This window comes from Gossypium hirsutum, chromosome A09, assembly GCF_007990345.1.
Source record: "Gossypium hirsutum isolate 1008001.06 chromosome A09, Gossypium_hirsutum_v2.1, whole genome shotgun sequence".
NCBI lineage: Eukaryota > Viridiplantae > Streptophyta > Magnoliopsida > Malvales > Malvaceae > Gossypium > Gossypium hirsutum.
Window position 1 is genome coordinate 10,181,601 of NC_053432.1, and position 21,431 is coordinate 10,203,031.

Sequence of the window (21,431 nt, forward strand, 5' to 3'; positions counted from 1 at the left end):
CCCTAACATATAATGTCAATTTAGACACAATAACTTTGTAGTTAATCGATATTTTCATGCTATATCGCTTGATGGTGAATATGCATTCATCATTGTTCGTGATTTGTCGACCCACGAACAACTCTTTTGATTTGATATCTACCGCCAATTGGTGAGCAGATATTATATCGGGGTATTTAGGGAACTTGGATATATGCACCGCATCGGGATCTACGCTCAACATATGGGCCTTAAGGTCATTACATATGATATGCCACAACTCAGGTTCCCGACCGAAGGGTCGTGCACATTTTCATCATCGTTCACGCCTTTATCGTCAATATCATCTAGGACCTCATTTAGATGTTACTAAAATCTTCACCCTCGTGATCAGAATGACCATTATTATCACATCCATATTCACCATCCACATTGGTCTCAATCACCATTGGATATGTTGATGCATTGTATGGATCTTCACCATTCACACCATGGTCTCAAACACCTAGATTAAGGTTGCCATACACAGTCGGTACATGGCATAGATTTTCGGCCTATGTCAATGTCACTCCACCATCATACTATTTTACCCATCTAACATTCATATCAATGTCAAACCCGCGTACAAATGATTGCCTATCAACAGATGCTCTCAAAACCTCCTTACACTGGTCTTGAACTCCATATTTTTGACTTAATAGAGTGACATCTTGAATGGGCTCCACATCCACTAACTCAACAAACAACTGAACTAGTTCAATGTTCGCCCTCCTAGTCGGGTAATAAAATAAGACCATTTTCTTCACGTCATCATCATCTAGAAGTTCCATCTCGGTAAATTTGATAGGATGTGACGAAACTAGAAATTTGTAAAATAGTTTCGACATCCTCCTCCCACAACGTCGAGCAATTTTTGAACTAATCTTTTCTTTCATATCATCGACAAAAACATTCTTATAAACCTCATTCCTATTTGCTGGCAAGATTCAAATATACAACCAACAGTTGTTTGTAAAATTACTCCATCAAAATGAACATATACGAAGAATTGGTTATCCATCTTCAATACTAATCTGTAAAATTAATTAAAAATAATTAAAATTAGTTTTTATTAATAAAATTAGATCCTACTACAAAAATATAATTAAATAAAATTAATTACAAACTAACCTTATAAACTCAAACTTTATTTTTGCAATGTAAAACACAAATCTTTTTGCTTTCCTTTTTTGTTTTCTCCTCTTCTATTAAATAAATTTTCTTCCTTTTCTTCTCTAAAACTGCCACAAAAAACTTAACAACAGTCAAAACTTCAAAAGAAACAGGTTTTTGGCCAAATTTTGGGTATATATTGTGTATGGTGCTGCCTGATAGCGTCACAGTGTCACCTGACATGTCGACGACGCCAATTAAAAAATATTATTTTTTTAGAAGCTGAAAAAAGTTTGAAATGGAAAAAAAACTAAACAAGCAAAAAAAGAAAGGGAGCATGGTCCCGGGCTCCCTTGCTTTTCTGCTTTCCAATTCTTTTTTTCAGTTTTTAGCCTTTTCGTTTTGTTATAGTATTTTTTCTGACACAGTCAACAATTGTATTAAAATTTTCCGGTGTTACCAACACACCGACAATTTCATTAAACATATATTATGGATACTTAGTATACTCATATTTATTCAAATATTTTTCAAAAATTACAAACCAAACGACACTAATTTTTTTTTTAAACTGATGATTGAGAGAAAGTAGGGTAGTGTTGTCGGTAAGTCAGGCAACACTAATAGACTCTATTTAAAATAGTCTATTTTCGTAATTAATTATTTCTTTGAACTACTTTCGTAAATAATTATTATTTTTATATTATTTGTGTAAAAAATCCGTAAAGTTGAGTGGTTGGAGCGACAAAAGTTTAGTATTTTTTAAGTATAGTGTTTAAGTTAGAATGAAGAAAATGACGTAAATAATTTATTCCATTTAAAAATTAGTATAATATAATATTGTTTATTGACGTAGGATTAAAAAAAGTGAATTCACTGAAAACTGGAGTCTAGTTTCCAACGTATTCTACATAGCAGAGTGCTATTGTTGAAAACAACAATAAAGAAGCTATGAAAACATTTCTAACTTCATTGTATTCTTGAGAGTCACCAAGCCATAGCTAACTGTTAATTAACTGTTTTTAACAACTACCTAACTTTATCAGTAAAGCTACTGATGAAATACTCTTAACAGCTATATAGAAAGAGCTTGGGGAAACGCTACAACCAATATTACATCAAGTTTGTAGAGAAACTAATTAAGCAAAAAATGGCAGCGGAAAAGGTTCTTCGGATGAACCCAGCTGATCATGAAATTAGCTATGCTAATAATTCATTTTATCAGGTATTTTATTTTTTTCTTTTCAATATCAATCAATTCTCCATTATATATATTCAATAAATACCAAGATAACTTTTTTCTTTTTTTCATCCAGAAAGAAGTATTAATGAAGGTAAGGCCAATCGTTGAAGAAGCCATCACATGTAGTTGAATGATTAATATTTGGAGAAATAAAACAAAGAAAATGATAAAGAATATAATGGAGAAGAGAAATAAATTTTGTATGAAAAAATTCTTTCAAATAATCTTTTATTTCAAGCACAAAAAGTTAATAATTCTTCATCACATACAACTCTTTATATAGGAGTTGTAAGTGACTATTCATCTATATCACTATATGTTAGGAGTTGTGACTATTCATGCATGTGTGTATCTTTTCATATTCAAGCCTTTTAACTTTTCATCTTCAAGTCTCTTCACTATTCATATTCAAGTTTTTTCACTTTTCATATTCAAGTCTCTTCACTCTTCTAACTTTTCATAATTTATTTGTGCAAGGTTAATTTAGTTATGTGCCAACAATGCCTCCCTTAAATTAAACTTGCTTTGAACTCCCAACCTTTCAACATTTTTCTTCCAGACTTGTCCACTTAGAGGCTTTGTGAAGATATCAGCCATCTGATCTTCCGTCTTGCAATATTCAACTTGAACATCACCATTATTCACTAGTTCCCTCAAGAAGTGATATCGAATGCGAATGTGTTTTGTCCTTCTATGAAGAACTGGATCTTTTGTGACCGAAATAGTAGAACTATTGTCACAAAACAAAATTGTTGACTTGCTTTGCTTCTGCTTAAGACTTTCCAAAATTCCACGTAACCAAATCAATTGACATCCTACATAAGATGCAGCGATATATTCAGCTTCTGTAGTCGAAAGCGCCACAATTGATTGTTTTTTTGAACTCCATGAAACTGCACCACTACCAAGGTGAAAAACATAACCAGAAGTGCTTCTGCTATCATCAATGCTTCCTGCTAAATCACTATCCGTATAACCAATGAGATCAACTAATGTATTAGCTTTATAGAAAATTCCATAATCAATGGTCCCTTCACATATCTCAATATTCTATTGGCAGCCTCCCAGTGATTGGAGTAAGGTTTCTCCATGAATCTACTTACCAAGCTAACAGCATACACGATATCAGGCCTTGTCGAAGTCAGATACATCAACTTCCCAACCAAACTTCTGAATATGGTGGAATTGACAAGCTTTCCTTCACCCTCTTTAGATAACTTCAGACCTGTAATGCATGGAGTAGAGACTGGATTCGCATTTTCCATCATGAATTTTTTTAGAACTTCCTTTGCGTAGCTCTCTTGTGAAATAAAAATTCCTTTCTCGGATTGATGAACTTCAATGCCAAGAAAATGATGAAGTTCTCCCAAATCTGTCATCTTAAATTCTGCCATCATTGAGTGCTGAAATTCTTTCAACATCTTCACATCATTTCCTGTGAAAATAAGATCATCAACGTAGAGACTTACAACCATGAATCTTCCTTGATAATTGCCTTTGATGTAGAGAGTATGCTCATATGGAGATTTCTGGAATCCACACTTCTGAAAATAAGAATTGATGCGGCTGTACCATGCTCTGGGTGATTGCTTCAACCCGTACAAAGCTTTCTTCAACTTGTAAACTTTTTCTTCTTCTCCTTTTTGACAAACCCTGGTGGTTGATCAACATAGACTTCTTCTTTGAGAACACCATTCAAAAACACAGATTTTATGTCCATTTGGAACATTTTCCAATTGTTTTGGGCAGTAAGAGAAATAAGTAACCGAACTGTCTCAAGTCTTGAAACTGGAGCAAATACCTCTGTAAAATCTTCTCCTTCCTTTTGCTTGTATCCTTTTGCAACCAGTCTTGCCTTGTACTTTTTGATAGAGCCATTCGGATTCATCTTTGTCTTGTACACCCATTTGACTCCAATTGAATTCTTGTGCGGCGGTAAATCTGTGAGTTCCCATGTATCATTGTTTTCAATTGAGCAAATCTCTTCTTTCATGGCTTTCCTCCATATTTCTTCTTGATATGCATCACCAAAAGAAATTGGATCTTCTCCTGCAAAGAAGGCAAAGAATACAGCATCATTTTGCACAACTTCATCCGTTACATCATATAACTCTTGGATGCTTCTCGTTTTTCGGATCGGGCTGGATGAAGAAGAATTTGATGAAGAACTTGGGGAAGCAGGAGGATTTTCTACTTGAGCATCATCTTCAACATTCTCAATTACTGCCTCTTCTTCTTCTTCAAGTTCAAAAGGAAAAATTGGCAAATTTTCCTTTTCAACTTCCATATCTTCAAACATGGAATTTTCATCAAACCGAACATCTCGGCTTATCACAATCTTCTTTGTCACCGGATTATACAACTTGTATGCCTTACTTCTTTCACTATAGCAAATGAAAATGCATTTCTCTGACTTGTCATCCAACTTGCTTCTCATTGCATCTGGAATATGAGAGTAGCCAACACTCCCAAATACTCTAAGATGACTAACACTAGGCTTTATACCATACCACGCCTCATGTGGTGTGCAATTCTCCAAGCTTCTTGTCGGTGATCTGTTTATAAGATAAATTGCACAGGAAACAGCTTCAGCCCAAAATCTTCTTGATAACCTCTTCTTCTTAAGAAGACATCTAGCCATTTCCATAATTGTTCTGTTCTTTCTTTCACACACACCATTTTGCTGAGGTGTATGGCGGACTGTCATTTCATGCCGGATGCCACTATCTCGGCAATATTTCTCAAATTCTTTTGAAAAATATTCAGCTCCACGATCTGTACGCAAGGTGTTAATTTTCAACCCAGTAAAGTTCTCCACTTCTGCCTTGAAATCTTTGAATCTCTGAAAAGCCTCTGATTTTTCTTTGACACAATACACCCATAACTTTCTTGAGTAATCATCAATGAAAGAGATAAAGTAACGATTACCTCCTAAAGATGAAACTGTCATTGGACCACAAAGATCTGAGTGAATAAGTTGCAATGGTCTTCTTGCTTTCCACGAGGATTGAGAAGGAAAAGCAATTTTGTGTTGCTTTCCAAGTTGACATGCTTCACAAACATCATCAAGCCGATCGATTTTTGGTAAACCTCTAACCATCATCTTCCTTGAAAGCATCTCCAAATTTCCATAGTTTAAATATCCATATCTATCATGCCATAACTTTGAAATTCCTTTATGAGCACCAATAAAACAAGACATATTCTGATTTTGAAGGGTAAGAGAGAAAAGATTATTTGATGCCACTCCAACTCTAGCAACAACATGATTTTTCTTTGATAAATAGCAAGCCATGTCACGGAAATGAATATCATACCCCTTCTTCAAAAGATGCCCAACGCTAAACAGATTATTTTTAAGACCAGGAACAAAATAAACTTCAGACATTTTCTCTACCCTTCCTTGCTTTGTTTTGAACTCCAACTCACCAACACCGCTAACTTTGTAAGCTTTTCCATCTCCTACTTTTACTTCTCCACAATCAGATTCAAAGAACTTCGAAAATAAATTTTTGCTACCTGTCATATGCTTGCTAGCACCACTGTCTATGTACCAGACATCATCAATCTCTCCACCATGAGATACGAGCAACAAAGTTTCTTGCTTTTGCTCTTGATTATTTTGTACTATATTAGCTTCATTTTTCTCTTCTTTTTTGTACCAGCATTCACTTGCCAAATGACCAGGTTTGCGACAATTATAACATTCAAAATAGCCACGACCTCTTCCTCTTTGATTTCCACGTCCACGTCCTCTTTATGATCCTCTAAAATTTTGACTTTGGTTGGCTTCTTTCCATCCATTCTCCATGCTTACATCTTCACCTCTTTCACGAGTATTTGAGCCTCTTCCTCTAAAATTTCTTCCTCTTCCACGACCACGATCTCTCCCTCTTTGATTTTTAAAATCTCTCTTATTCTCATTTAGAGACAACTTTGACTGGAGTGCTTGATCTAGATCTACTTCCTTTTTCTTCTTGTTTAATCTTTCTTCATGGGCTTGCAACGAACCTGTGAGTTCATCAATAGTCATGGTACTCAAGTCCTTTGATTCTTCAATGGCAACCACAATGTAGTCAAATCTGGAATCTAAAGAACGGAGGATTTTCTCAACACCACGAATATCATCCATAGTTTCACCATTTATTTTTAATTTATTGACTATGGACAAAACCCGTGAACAGTAATCAGAAACTGATTCTGACTCTGTTTTTTGCAATCTTTCAAACTCTCCTCAAAGAGTTTGCAACCGAACTCTTTTCACCTTTTCATCTCCTTTGAATGAATTTTGTAAAAATTCCCATGCTTGTTTTGCCGTGGTGGCACAAGCTATTTTTTCCCAAGCCGCTTCATATGATTGAACTCCTTGATATATCCAAAATAAGGCTTGCTGATTTTTCTTCCTTGATTTTCTTAGGCTCTCTTTTTGAACTTGTGTTAATCCTTCCTCCTCTTCAGCCTCAACTTCATTATAACCTTTTTCAACAATCTCCCAAACTTCTAGAGATCCAAGAAGAGCCTTCATTTGGATACTCCATTTGCCATAATTTTCTTTGGTTAATTGGGGAACGGAAGAAAGAGGAATAGAATTGTTCATTTCGATCGAACAAGGCTCTGATACCAATTTGTAGTTGAATGATTAATATTTGGAGAAATAAAACAAAGAAAATGATAAAGAATATAATGGAGAAGAGAAATAAATTTTGTATGAAAAAATTCTTTCAAATAATCTTTTATTTCAAGCACAAAAAGTTAATAATTCTTCATCACATACAACTCTTTATATAGGAGTTGTAAGTGACTATTCATCTATATCACTATATGCTAGGAGTTGTGACTATTCATGCATGTGTGTATCTTTTCATATTCAAGCCTCTTAACTTTTCATCTTCAAGTCTCTTCACTATTCATATTCAAGTTTTTTCACTTTTCATATTCAAGTCTCTTCACTCTTCTAACTTTTCATAATTTATTTGTGCAAGGTTAATTTAATTATGTGCCAACATCACAGATATGTTGAAGAAAATTGGTGTTCCAACTTGTATGAAGGTGGTAGACATGGGTTGCGCCTCAGGCCCTAATACCTTCCAGGCTATATCTCACGTTATAGACACCGTCCATGGGTTATGTGAACAACAAGGGTTGAAATTACCCGAGTTTGAAGTGCTTCTAAATGATCTGCCAGAGAATGACTTCAACTCAGTGTTTAAGTCAATTCCTGATTTTTATAAACAAAAAGGAGATTTGGTTCAGGAAAGGTCTTTCATAGGAGGAGTTGCAGGTTCTTTCTACCACAGACTCTTTCCAAGTACAAGCCTGCACTTTGTACATTCTTCCAATGGGCTTCATTGGCTCTCAAAGGTCAGTCATGACATTCCACCTCCATGGATATAAATCTATATCTATATATATCTTTTCTATCAATAATTAGCAGCTTTTAACCAAAAACATACCCTTCATTTAGAAACACTAATAAAAACTTTAAATCAAAATAAATATAAAATTTTATAAACTCAAGCTTTATCATATCAAATAATAATGAAAAATACACAAAAACGTAGTTAATTATAGAGCTTTGTTGAAATCTTCAAATATTTTGATATTGCAAATTAGAACTTTCATTTATTTTTTATGGTGAGAAAGTTTTGAGGTATTAGAAAAGAAAACATGAAGTATAATTTGAAGATCATAATTCGTATATGTAATTTCTACTTATTTTTCTTTTCATAAATTTAAAATTTATTCTTTGAGTATCGTAATTGCATCAATAAATTCTATTTTAACTTTTAGTTATATTAAATGAATTTTAAGTTAGGGTAAAACCAAATAATACAATTATTATTTACATATAAATCCAACAATGTCTTCAATATGCTTCTTCTTTTTTTTATCAATACTTGTTATGGTTGAATTTTGATCATGTGATTAGCTCCTAGTTGGGCTAGAGAACAACAAGGGTAACATATGCATGGCAAGATCAAGTCCTCCCAACATATTCAAAGCTTATGCGAATCAATTTTGGGAAGACTTCACAAATTTTCTAAGTTCACGCTCCAAAGAAATAGTACGCCAAGGTTGTATGTTGCTAACCTTCATGGTTAGGAGAAACCCAAATCCCTCCCACGAACATCATTGTTTGGAACTTCTTGCTAAATCCCTTCTTGACTTGGTTGCACAAGTTGTAATTTGTATACCATATTTATATATTTTGGTTTCCTTATGAATGCATGTGCGGTACAATTATTCATTCAATATTGCAATAAATTAACTTAGTTAAGCATTGTAGGGAATTGTAAAAGAGGCAGATGTGGATTCGTTCAACCTTCCTATATATCCACCTTGTAAAGAAGAAGTGGTTGATATTGTTGAGAAGGAAGGGTCGTTTGAGATTAAGCAGCTACAGGTTTTCGTAATGGACATCGATCCTCTAAGCAGAGATGAGAAGGTTCGTAACAAAGAATTTTATATGAAAATGGGGAACAACATTGCAAATACTTTCGGAGCTGGTTTAGAACCTATTCTCTGCGGTCATTTTAGAGATGCTATACTTGATGAGTTGTTCCGGAAGTTTGCGTCACATGTAGCGGATGATCCAAATAGGTCAATGCATCAGATCGTTAACCTCGTGGTTTCATTGATAAAAAAATAGTTTTTAGTAAGGGCACTTAAAAATTATCAGAGGATCTGAATCACCACATCAGGTAAATATTATTTACTTGACCAATATCATCTTGAAATAAAATTATGAAGCCCTCATAATAAAATTTGAATCTATGTTATTCAATTGGTAAATAAGAGTTCATAGTTACTCCAAACAAATATTCGATATATTTTTTTACAATTTAGTCCTTAAGCTTTAATTAATTATTTTTTCAGTTAAATTACTCAACTTATCTTCAATATATTTGTAACACCCCAATATTCGATCCGATCATCGGGTCAGAGCTATAAGGTGGCACATTCATTGTCGGAGTAATTGTAATATATAACATTCAATTCAACATTAATATACATTCAATTACAAGTGAATCATACGCATTAAATAATATACAATAATTTTTGAGTCTTATACGAGCTTATGAAAGATCGTTTACTAACCTGAGGTCGATACAGACCAAATTGTAAAGAATGCAAAGTTTCAAATCGACGTCGTGACTTCGAGATTTCCTTATCGCGATGTGACTCTCTAAGTAGGGTTCGTCGCAAGAACCCTGCTCTGCTCCTTGTTGTGACGTCAAAGGTTCGTTATCACAATGTGGCAATCTGTTCCTTCCAAATACAATCTAAACTCTTTTCCCAAGAGGAGGATTGAAGTGTTTACCTCCCCCTCTTTGCATTAGTGTTTCTTTTTTCTGCTTCTCTTGCTATTCTTTGGAGCGGTCAAATGATATAATATGATCTCAATGTGCGTACAAAATATCCATGGTGGTGTTGTACGAGATCTTTCTTTGCTTGCTATGGGAATGGGAACAACTCTTTTTTCCTATATCCGCTATGCTATACAAGTTGAATCAACCTGAAATTTACTTATATACATATTTCCATGCTACTAACCTGATAACCTACCAAAACATCAAGTGAGAATCTACCTAAAATGATGGCAACTTTCAAACAATTAAGTTTTACAATTTAGCCATTTTCATAAACAAAGTTTAATTGCTAACAAGTTCACACCAATTTCATTCAATTCTTAACAATGACAACTTTCAAAACTTTAATAAATTTACAAATTAGTACATGAGATGACTAAATCAAACTCTCATGACCTCAAGTCTATAAAAAAAATACAAAATGGTTAGAGGCTTACTTTGGAATTAGGGTCGAAAGCTTCAAACCTAACAAAAATGGTGTTTTCCTCTTAGTTTTCTTCTTTGTCCCGTTAGAGAAGATGGAATTCTCATCTCACCTTCCACTAAGTTCTGTTTTATACATAGCTTAAGGGTTAATTAAGCTTAATTTACTTAATTAATCATGTGTCTTGTCCATTTAACCTTTGTTTTCTTAATTTAATTTATACATGTATTACCATCCATTGGCATATAATTTAGAATGGTTTATTAACCATTTAAAAATTATATTGGGTCCCATAAAATCTCACTCCCTATATAATATTGTATATATGACGTAGGATTATAAAAAGTGAATTCACTGAAAACTGGAGTCTAGTTTCCAACATATACTATGTAGCAGAGTGCTATAGATAGAAAGAACTTGGGGAAACGCTACAACCAATATTACATTAAGTTTGTAGAGAAACCAATTAAGCAAAAAATGGCAGCAGAAAAGTTTCTTTGGATGAACCCAGCTGATCATGAAATTAGCTATGCTAATAATTCATTTTATCAGGTCTTTTATTTTTTTTTCCTTTTTCTTTTCAATATCAATCAATTCTCCATTGTATATATTCAACAAATACCAAGATCTTTTTCTTTTCTTCATTCAGAAAGAAGTATTTATGAAGGTAAGGCCAATCGTTGAAGAAGCCATCACAGATATGTTGAAGAAAATTGGTGTTCCAACTTGTATGAAGGTGGTAGACATGGGTTGCGCCTCAGGCCCTAATACCTTCCAGGCTATATCTCACGTTATAGACACCGTCCATGACACTCCAAGTACAAGGCTGCACTTTGTACATTCTTCCACTGGGCTTCATTGGCTCTCAAAGGTCAGTCATGACACTCCACCTCCATGTATTTAAATATTTATATATATATATATTAGCATCTTTTCTATCAATAATTAACAGCTTTTAACCAAAAGCAAACCCTTCATTTAGAAACACTAATAAAAACTTTAAATCGTTATATCTAAATCAAAAGAAATATGAAATTTTATAAACTCAAGCTTTATCGTATCAAATAATAATGAAATAAATTATAAAAGTGTACTTAATTATAAAGCTTTGTTGAAATCTTTAAATATTTTGATATTGCAAATAAGATCTTCTATTTTTTTTTTATGAAGAAGTTTGAGGTATTAAAAAACAAAACATGAAGTATAATTTGAAGATCATAATTCGTGTATGTAATTTCTATTTATTTTTCTTCTTCATATCTTTTCTTTCATAAATTAAAATTTATTACTTGAGTATCGTTATTAGATAAATAAATCCCATTTTAACTTTTAATTATATTAAATGAATTTTATGTTAGCGTAAAACCAAATAATACAATTATTATTTACATAGAAATCCAACAATGTCTTCAATGCTTCTTCTTTTTTTTATCAATACTTGTTATGGTTGAATTTTGATCATGTGATTAGCTACCAGTTGGACTAGAGAACAATAAGGGTAACATATGCATGGCAAGATAAAGTCCTCCCAACATATTCAAAGCTTAAGCGAATCAATTTCAGGAAGACTTCACAAAGTTTCTAAGTTCACGCTCCAAATAAATAATACGCCAAGGTTGTATGGTGCTAACCTTCGTGGTTAGGAGAAACCCAAATCCCTCCCACGAACATCATTGTTTGGAACTTCTTGCTAAATCCCTTCTTGACTTGGTTGCACAGGTTGTAAATTTGTATATAATATTTATATATTTTGGTTTCCTTATGAATGCATGTGGGGTACAATTATTCATTCAATATTGCAATAAATTAACTTACTTAGGCATTGTAGGGAATTGTAAAAGAAGCAGATGTGGATACTTTCAACCTTCCTATATATCTACCTTACAAAGAAGAAGTGATTGAGATTGCTGAGAAAAGAAGGGTCGTTTCAGTTAAGCTGCTACAACTTTTCGTAATGGACATTGATCCTCTAAGCAAAGATGAGAAGGTTTGTAACAAAGAATTTTATATGAAAATGGGCAACAACATTGCAAATGCTTTCAAAGTTGGTTTAGAACCTATTCTCTGTTGTCATTTTGGAGATGCTATACTTGACAAGTTGTTCCGGAAGTTTGTGTCACATGTAGTGGATGATCCAAATAGTTCAATGCATCATATGGTTAGCCTCGTGGTTTCATTGACAAAAAAGTAATTTTTAGTAAGGGCACTTAAATATTATCAGAGGATTTGAATTACCTATAACGTGACAAGTCTTCTATGAATATTATGAAATATTGTTGACTATTCTAGGATGTCGTAGAAAATGACTCACAAATATCAATATGAATTAATTCTAAGACGTTTGAAGATTTATTAGCGTCCAATCTTTTGGTTTTGGTCTGTTTTCTTTTGATGCAATTAACACGGACATCAAAGTCTATGAAGTTAAGGGACTCTAAAATGCTATTAGACACAAGGCGCTTAACTCTACCTTTTGAGATTTGACCTAAGCGCTTATGTCATAATGATGTTGAATTTTTCTTATTTAATTTTCGTTTAATATCACGTGATTCTACATGCAAGATTTCATTATAGGATGCAACTGTATCTAGCAGACAAAGGTTTTCATAAGCATTTAAATAATCAGTTCCAACAACATTTGAATTTAAGGACAAACTAAACTAATTGTTTCCAAATGAATAATATATCCAAATTTGTCGAACAAAGAAACATAAACTAAATTACACCTAAAAGATGGTACTATAAAAGTGTCTTTTAAATCCAAATAAAAACCAGTTCCTAATAACAACCTAAAATGTCCAATTGCTTCCATTTTCATCGATTTTCCATTGCTCACGAAGATGTGTCTTTCACCATCACTTGGCTTTCAGTAGCTCAGGCAAATCTACATAGAAATACTTATGTGAGTAGTAGCACCAAAATCTATCCACCAAGTGTTTTTAGATATTGAAGCTAAATTAACCTTAGAACATACCAAAGTAAGAATTATACATTTCTTTACATGCCAGACATGATATTTGACACATTCTTTCTTCACGTGTCTAGACTCGTCACAAAAGAAACAATCCTTTGTAACTTCTTATTGTTTCTTTTTAGCTAGACCCTTAGTAGTTTCATTCTGATATTTTATTTTCTCACTCTTATCTTTAGAGGCACCAGCCAAATGAACACTTTCAGACTTATCATGCTTCAACCTTTCTTCCTATTTCACACAATGAGAAATGAGCTAATTTAGATCCCATTAATCTTATTGATAGTTTTAACTAATTTTTGAATTGGTTAAACTATGCAGAAAGCGATACCAAAACCATAAAAACAAGCAATTCCTCAGAAAAATTAATCTTAAGTGTCTTATATCTTGAAGCAATATGAAACATCTCCATAATTTATTCCCTTACATTTTCTTGACCTTTATACTTCATACTTCATAGATATCAAAGAAGTCAATATATATAATCGAAATATCAAATCAAAATATCAAACTCATAAAATTTTATGAACCAATCATTCCAAAAAAATAGAAACTTAATTAATTCTCAATGATTCGACATGACAAGGCTCTAATACCAATTGTTAGAACCGTAAAATTTTGATATAAAACTTAATAAACCAAACTTTGTCATGTTAGATCATCAAGAATAAACCAAAAAAAAATGCGGAAGCGTACTTGAATCCATTATTGGAGATTACCCAAAAGGTTTTAATCTTCTAAGAAAATAGTTTTTCTCTTTATATAATTCACTGTGATGATAATGGAAAAAAAAATGAGATATCATTATTTCTTGGGGACCACTATCTCTTTTAAATAACTGATTATTAAATTAGCATTGGGTATTTATAATTTGGCCCCTTATCAAATTATAAGTACTACTTATGGCATCTACATATTATTTCCATGACACTTTAATTCCTATAATATTTATAACATAATTGGTTACTTAATATTGTATTACACTTTATAATTGCATTATATATTATATATTATACATATGTGCTCATAATTGAGGATTTTAATTCAACAATACCGACATGTTTTGATGTATTATTTTGAGTTTATTGATATTTTTAAATATTTATCGCATATATATTTATAATCTCACTTTTAGTTTCTTAATAAATTATATATTATTTTGATAAAAATAAATTATAAATTATAAATTATATATACATACAAATATATCCCAATTATATACATATAAATATATTTCTATGTAAATATAAGTTTTTCAATTATTAATTAAGTTCAATAATTTAATTTAATAGCTTTTAATTTTAAATTTAATAATAGAAAAATTAAAATGGTTAAAATAAAAAATAAAAAAATAGTTTAAAATATCAAAATTTTATACCAACCGATATAGGATGATACAAGCTAGTATTCATTGAAAGGAGCCGAAACATATTAAAATATTGACCCAAAAAAAAGTAGACTACTCTAGACATTCCAATTACTTAATAGACTTGTGATTAGTCTCGAATCAGGTTAAATTAGATATTAAATCAATAGAATGCTCTGTTGCAGCTTATTTTCTAAATTTATAATCCTAAAACTTGAAATTAACTCAATTTAAATAGGGATGAGTAAAACTCGATTTGATTTGATTCGAAAAATAAAATAAAAAATCAAATTTTGACTTATTCAAGTCAACTCAAATAAGTAATTCGAGTTTTGAGTTCGAGCCGAGTTGAATTTTACAATTTGAATAATTCTAGTAATAGATTGGTGTAAATACTCTTTTAGTCCTTGCCAATTTTGAAAATGAGCAAATTTATTAATCTCTAAAAAAAATTACAAAAAATCCAAAATAATTTTCAAAAATTTAAAATTTATATTTTAAAAAAACTATAAAATTTTTTAAAAAATATAAAGTAAAATTTTAAAATTTTTCTAAAATAATAATTAGACCTAAATAAGTTAATTAATGATTCAAGTATATCATAGTAGAGTATGTTAATATTTTATTATTTTACTTTGAAAAAGTTTTTAATATATATGATTTCAAATTTATGTACATCAAATTAGTTATAAGGTAATAAAATTTTAATTTGATATGTTTAATTTTTTAATTTAACTCGAAAAATTTCAACCGATTCGATTCGACTCAAATTTTATTTTACTAGACTCAATTCGAAAAATTATTAAATTAAATTAAATTAATAAAATATAACTCCTCATCTCATTTAACATTAAATTTGTTCCATGCATCGAAGTGAGATAAAAAATTTCATTTATCTTATTTTATTTAATCTCATATTACAGTATTGTGAATAGAAATTCGACTTGGTGCAAGAGTTCGGAGTGTATCGAACATAAAGGGAAAAAGGAGTTCTCTTGGTGCTGAAGCGAGCCGTTTTGTGACCCATTGGCGCCTTGGCTGCGTTGCTCTGAGAAGCAAGCTCAAGCTCTCAAGAGAAGATTAGCTTCTCCATTTCGAAAACAGATACTTATGATTTTGATCCTAGATATTCCAAATTTACCCTTTCCCTTTCTCTAATTTTACCACCACCATGCCCATCTCTCTTTCATCTTCCCCCTCTTACTCTGTTCTCAACCTAAAAACCAGACTCCACTCTCCGCTCTATCTCACGACAGTGAAACGACACCGTCTCTGGTCTCCAACTCCAACCAAAAATTACAATGCCGATTTCCAAGAAATTCTTCCCGGAAAATATTCCGGTCATTTGGGAGCCGTCCAGGTACGTGGCAGCTGGTGGAACCTTCCTGGTGTCCAAGCTTCGGAATCCTCTACGGCGAAGCCTGTTACTGTTTCGATGGCTCTTAAGCGAATATGGGGTTTGATCGGAGACGATAATTGGATTGTTTTTCTCGCGCTCGGTGCTTTGTTCATCGCTGCTGTTCGTAAAATTCATAACTCAATTGAAAATTTTAGCATTTTAAAATAAATTTCTTATTTCTCTATTTTAAAATAAAAAAAAGAGTTAAATTCCAGGTTTCGGAGATTTCGATGCCTAGGATATTGGCGGCGTCGGTATTTTCTGCTAACAGTGGTGAGTCCGCAGCGTTTTCTAGAAGCTCGCGGATGTTGATTTTACTGTTAATTATCTCAGGAATTTGCAGGTATTTTATAAAACTTGTAAATGTTATTTGCTTTCGTTTATTTGAGTGAATTGTTTGAAATTTTATTTCTCTCTTTTATGTGAATTGCAGTGGCTTGCGAAGTGGCTGCTTTGCCATGGCAAATACAATCTTGGTAAGAAATTTTTTTACATAAATTTAGTGCTGCTTACGCTTTTGCTTTGCAAAATAAAGGGGGAAAGTCTTTATTGTTATTTTTTTGGTATATTGAACTATTATATTTCAATTTTTAGCTTCTTATCATTCATTTTAGTTATTTGCTAAAAAGTAGTAAATAAACACAACCTTATATTTTCATTTCCCTTTTTCTCTGACAGCAATACTTTAATTGCAGGTTAAGCGTCTTAGGCGAAGCTTATATGCATATCTTGTTTTTCAGGTTCGTGATCTATTTGAGAATTGTTTGTAGTACTTGGGGTTGTGAATTATGATGATGATGATACTTGGGGTATAGGTTCGACCATCTAAACACCCTTCAAATGCGTGGAAAACTAGAAAAAAAGTTCAACATATCTGTGTTGGACACGTACCTGTATTGGTTTGTAGTAAACCACTATCTGCTGCTGGTGCTTTTGATGTAGGATATATCCTTTTTTGACATGGAAACAGTTGGTAGTTTGACGAGTAGGCTTGGATCAGATTGTCAACGGCTCTCTCATGTTATTGGGAATGATATCCATCTGATAATCCGCAATGCTATTCAGGTTTTTTTTTTTTAATATTATGCTTGCTGTGAATTTTTGTTTCCGGGTAGAGTTTGATAACTTTATTCCTTTTGGATTTTTAGGGAACAGGTGCTTTGATAAATTTACTGACTTTATCTTGGCCACTTACATTACCAACTTTGATTATATGCTCTGTTCTTGCTATAATATTTTCCATTTATGGCCGGTGAGAATTCTCTCTCTTTTCACCTTAATTAAGCTATTGAATTATCCCTCTTAGCTTATTTCTGGATCTCAGTTTATGGTAGATTGCTTTTCTTTATATGATTATGTGGTGTACTTATTATGCATATGCTGAACTAGCATTGCTGATGATTTTGGTAGGTACCAAAAGAGAGCTGCAAAGTTAATGCAAGAGTTCAATGCATGTGCCAACAATGTAAAACATGACTTCAGATTGCTGCCAGAGTTATGCCAGTCAAGTAACATTCTAATATAACCAGTATCTTAATGTAGGTTGCACAAGAAACACTTTCTTTGATGAGAACTGTCCGGGCTTATGGAACAGAAGGAGAAGAAGTTGAAAGGCAACATTCTATCTAGCATTACTCCACTAAGCATTCAAAAAATTTATGGGTGTACTTTTTCCTCTTTGATTGGCGCTTCTTTGTAAGGCACAGACGTTGACACCCAGGGCTTTCATGACAGAAAAAAAATGTTAAATTTTATTGTTGATCCCATTTGGTTTTAGGTACAAGCGGTGGCTGGATGAATTGGCTTTTGTAAGCATTCGAGAGAGTGCAGCTTATGGATTGTGGAGTATGAGTTTTCTCACCCTTTACCGTTTTACACAGGTTATTTACCATACATCCTATCCCTTTGCCTCTGGTTGTATTAACCCCACTGCAAATGATGAAATGTAGGAAGATGCATCATAGTGATAAAAAAAAGGTTGCTAATTCTAATGAAGATTTATTATATGACTTACTGTTAATTCACATATGATATATTGCAGGTTCTTGCGGTGCTTTTAGGAGGAATCTGCATCATGAATTCACAACTATCACCTGAACAGCTTACTAAGTACATATTATACTGTGAGTGGTTGATTTATGCTACTTGGAGGGTCGTAGACAACTCATCATCACTATTGCAGTCCATTGGAGCATGTGAAAAGGTTTTCCATTTAATGGATCTCTTGCCTACTGATCAGTTCTTATCACAAGGCAAGTAATTTGTGTCTCTTTTTAGGGTGATATCCCGTAATCCTAGATATTTTTTAGATTAACGGAGTTTTGTTTCAGTTCATTCAGTTTAGCTTTCATCATTTGACATGCTGTGAGAGATAGTCTTTGCACTCTTTCTTGCCTAGTCTTTGCACTCTTTCTTGCCTCTTATTAAATTGTTAAACAATTTGGAGAAGAACTTTGCATCATCTTACCTGTATCCAAAGCATTTAACCTGAAAGAAATTGTCTCTTATTATTGTTCATGAAAGATGCTAAAAACGAGAATCAAATCCTATAATCTTAAACTTTGTAATTTGATCGGCTAATTCATTTTAATTCAGAACTTTGTTCTAAATCTGATGATCTCATTAGAACCAATTTTTCTTTCAAATAATTAATTTTCTTTGAATTGTCCACCCCAATGTTTTCAGGAGTGAAGCTGCAGAGACTAATGGGGAATATACAGTTTGTGAATGTATCTTTTCACTACCCTTCAAGGATCTCAGTATGTCTCATGTCCTTACAAAAGTATCATTATACCAAATCGTAAATTTTTATTTTGTTTCTATGGTATGCTATAATTTCCATTATCTTAACAGTCATCATTAAGATTTTAAAACTTCTTCATTAGGGATTCTATAGGGAGTCATCCACAATTGAGCAATCAGCCATTAATAAAAAAATATAAAAGATCTCCGTAACTAATTTGATAAATTTGGTCTACCTTTTCAATATTCTTGCCCTCTCACCTCCTCTTCTTCCTGATTTTCTCGTTAGAGTGGATTATGACAAGAAACATTTTCTGGTCTCTATTTTCTGATATTCAAGCAGGTACCTATACTAGATCGTCTAAACCTTGCTATACAAGCCAACGAAGTGGTTGCAATTGTAAGAAATTCCATTTCATGGTTGTTACTATTCTTCCATTGGTGTTAAAAACGGGGATTTGAGGTTTGACTGATCATTCTTATCTTGACAAGGTTGGTTTAAGTGGTAGTGGAAAAAGCACAATAGTGAATCTCCTGCTACGTCTCTATCAGCCAGTTAGTGGTCAGGTTAGCTTTGTCCTTCTCATATATTATGTTTCTCCATATCATCATACTGGTTCAATGACTGCTGTGTGTTGGCAGGTGATTATTCTTTTATGCTTTTTTTATTTAGTTACTGGTATTTGGAAGTTAGGGATTTCATGCTAAGTGTCTCTGATGGTCGAATTGCAGATATACATGGATGGTCTCCCACTCGATGAGTTGGACATCAGGTGGCTGAGAGAAAAGATTGGATTTGTTGGACAGGTCAGACTACATATTCTCTTTTCTTTGAAGCATGCTTGAATGTAGCTACACGGAATATTCTAAATCTGTAATTCAGTCAGGAACCCGATTTGTTTAATATGGATATCAAGTCCAACATTAAATACGGTTGCCCTAGAGAAGTTAAAGATGAAGATATAGAATGGGCTGCAAAGCAAGCCCATGCGCATGAATTTATTTCATCTCTTCCTCATGGTTATCAAACAATTGTTGATAATGATTTGCTCAGTGGTGGACAAAGGCAACGAATTGCTATTGCTAGGGCGATGCTCCCTGATCCTGCAATTCTTGTCCTGGATGAAGCCACCAGTGCGCTAGATGCGGAAAGTGAGCACTATCTCAAAGTAAGCATATAAAACTCATTGTCCTAAAATGATAGTAAAATATGAAATTCGCCATGTTTTTAACGAGCACTAATCCATTACCTTCTATTATCTGTAGGGGGTTTTTCATGGACTCAGAAATGAGAGTAGATCAAAAAGAACAATCATTCTTATAGCACATAGGTCTGGTATTTTCATATTTGCAGCTTTAGTCATTTTGATTTCTAGTTTTAGATTTGATCATGTTTGGAACATTGGAATTAACTCTGCAGGTTGTCTACCATTAAGACCGCTGACAGAATTGTTGTAATGGACAAGGGTCAAATCATCGAGGCATGATATTTTTTTGTCTATTCTCTTTTTGCAAATAATGGTTGTATCTTTTGACTGAAATCAATTATAGCCAACTTATGCATTTGCTTGCTTTATTTGCGGTCAGATGGGTGACCACACTGAGCTTCTACAGAAGGGTGGGTTGTACTCTCGATTAATCGGTGCCCAAGCCAAATCCATGGCTTGATTCTAAAACCCTTGGAGCAATTTCAGCTGTATTTCTCAGTTGCCGATTCAGGGTAGAAGTAAGTAATCAATTACCTGTTGTTTTATTTATCATTGTTTTGCAGCTACCGTCTCATATTGTAGGATAGACATATGTTGTTGCACGAGTCTGTCTTTAAAGCCGTAGTCCTAACTTTGTACTTGAAATGCTGATTGGCAAATCAAGGCCCGCAAATATTTGCATTCGACACTTGTATTTGATTCGAATACGCATATAAAAACATAAAACTCTTATCTATCTATCTATAAAAACTTAAAAAGATTAAATGTGTGCATATCAAATTTGAAATCTCGATAACATAGCTCATCAGTAATTTTTCTGGAGATATATAGTGCATTTGTCCTCTTAAATAGACTACTTGTCATGTTGGAGTTAAAAGTGCATGCATTTGAACTGATTAAAAGGTAAATGCAAACGTCAAAAATCATGATTTTGTTTTCGTCATAACAAAAACCCAAATGGACACCAAAAAACCCTACAAGAAAACAGATACAATCATGAAAATATGAGTGAATGTAATTAACTTCTATTAGCAAAAGATGTATATACCTTAATCTTATATTTTATGATAATATTATTTGGTTCTTTTTTAATAAAGTCATTAAGTTTTTAGATCATTTTACTAAAATGACCCCAAAAAATAAATAATTACATGTTCTTTTTTAATAAAGTCATTAAGTTTTTAGATCATTTTACTAAAATGATCCCAAAAAATAAATAATTACAAAAATGATTAGGTTCAAAAACAATTACCAAAATGACCTGAAATGAGCAGTAAAATGGGATTGGGAGACTTAATGGTCGGCACCACCTTGATTTTTGACCCAATCATTGTCTGATCATTGGGTTAGGCTTAGAAAAAAAATTTGGGGTTGGGGGGACTTAATGGTCTACACCTAAGTATTTATTTTTTCAAATAGTAGCACACTAATATATATTTATATTAGTATTTGAAAAAAAAATTTGGTTGGGGGATAAGTGGCTGACACCACTTTTTAATATTAAAAAATAATTGTTTTTTGGTGTTAGTAAACTGATGGTCGATACCTATTTTATCAGATAAAAAAATTTTGGGTTT

The 21,431-nt window shown here is 32.8% G+C and overlaps 2 protein-coding genes and 1 pseudogene across 9 annotated transcripts; all 3 read left to right on the plus strand.

Annotated features, from left to right (window-relative positions):
- Positions 1-2,281: 2,281 nt before the first annotated feature.
- Positions 2,282-9,023, plus strand: LOC107892720 (probable methyltransferase TCM_000331). Its single transcript, XM_041077511.1, has 5 exons — positions 2,282-2,356; positions 2,448-2,496; positions 7,386-7,735; positions 8,304-8,552; positions 8,661-9,023. The coding sequence occupies exons 1-5, from the start codon at positions 2,282-2,284 to the stop codon at positions 9,021-9,023; spliced, it is 1,086 nt and encodes a 361-aa protein (XP_040933445.1).
- A 1,622-nt stretch (positions 9,024-10,645) lies between these two features.
- On the plus strand, positions 10,646-12,359 carry LOC107892721 (probable methyltransferase TCM_000331; annotated as a pseudogene).
- A 3,075-nt stretch (positions 12,360-15,434) lies between these two features.
- Positions 15,435-20,592, plus strand: LOC107892122 (ABC transporter B family member 26, chloroplastic). 8 transcript variants are annotated; one of them, XM_016817120.2, is made up of 18 exons: positions 15,435-16,024; positions 16,120-16,247; positions 16,338-16,380; positions 16,600-16,644; positions 16,847-16,969; positions 17,053-17,156; positions 17,315-17,369; positions 17,447-17,517; positions 17,682-17,784; positions 17,946-18,156; positions 18,590-18,663; positions 18,990-19,046; positions 19,139-19,213; positions 19,379-19,453; positions 19,534-19,815; positions 19,913-19,977; positions 20,067-20,127; positions 20,234-20,592. In XM_016817120.2, exons 1-18 carry the CDS (start codon positions 15,677-15,679, stop codon positions 20,312-20,314), a joined length of 2,001 nt encoding a protein of 666 aa, XP_016672609.1. In that variant the 5' UTR covers positions 15,435-15,676; the 3' UTR covers positions 20,315-20,592. The 8 variants fall into 8 exon arrangements, 7 of the variants coding, with proteins under 7 accessions (XP_016672609.1, XP_040933450.1, XP_040933446.1 ...); XR_005901583.1 differs by having other exon boundaries at positions 15,436-16,024; positions 18,987-19,046; positions 19,139-19,288; positions 19,701-19,815; positions 20,234-20,398; XM_041077512.1 differs by having other exon boundaries at positions 15,437-16,024; positions 18,987-19,046; positions 19,139-19,288.
- The last annotated feature ends 839 nt before the right edge of the window (positions 20,593-21,431 follow it).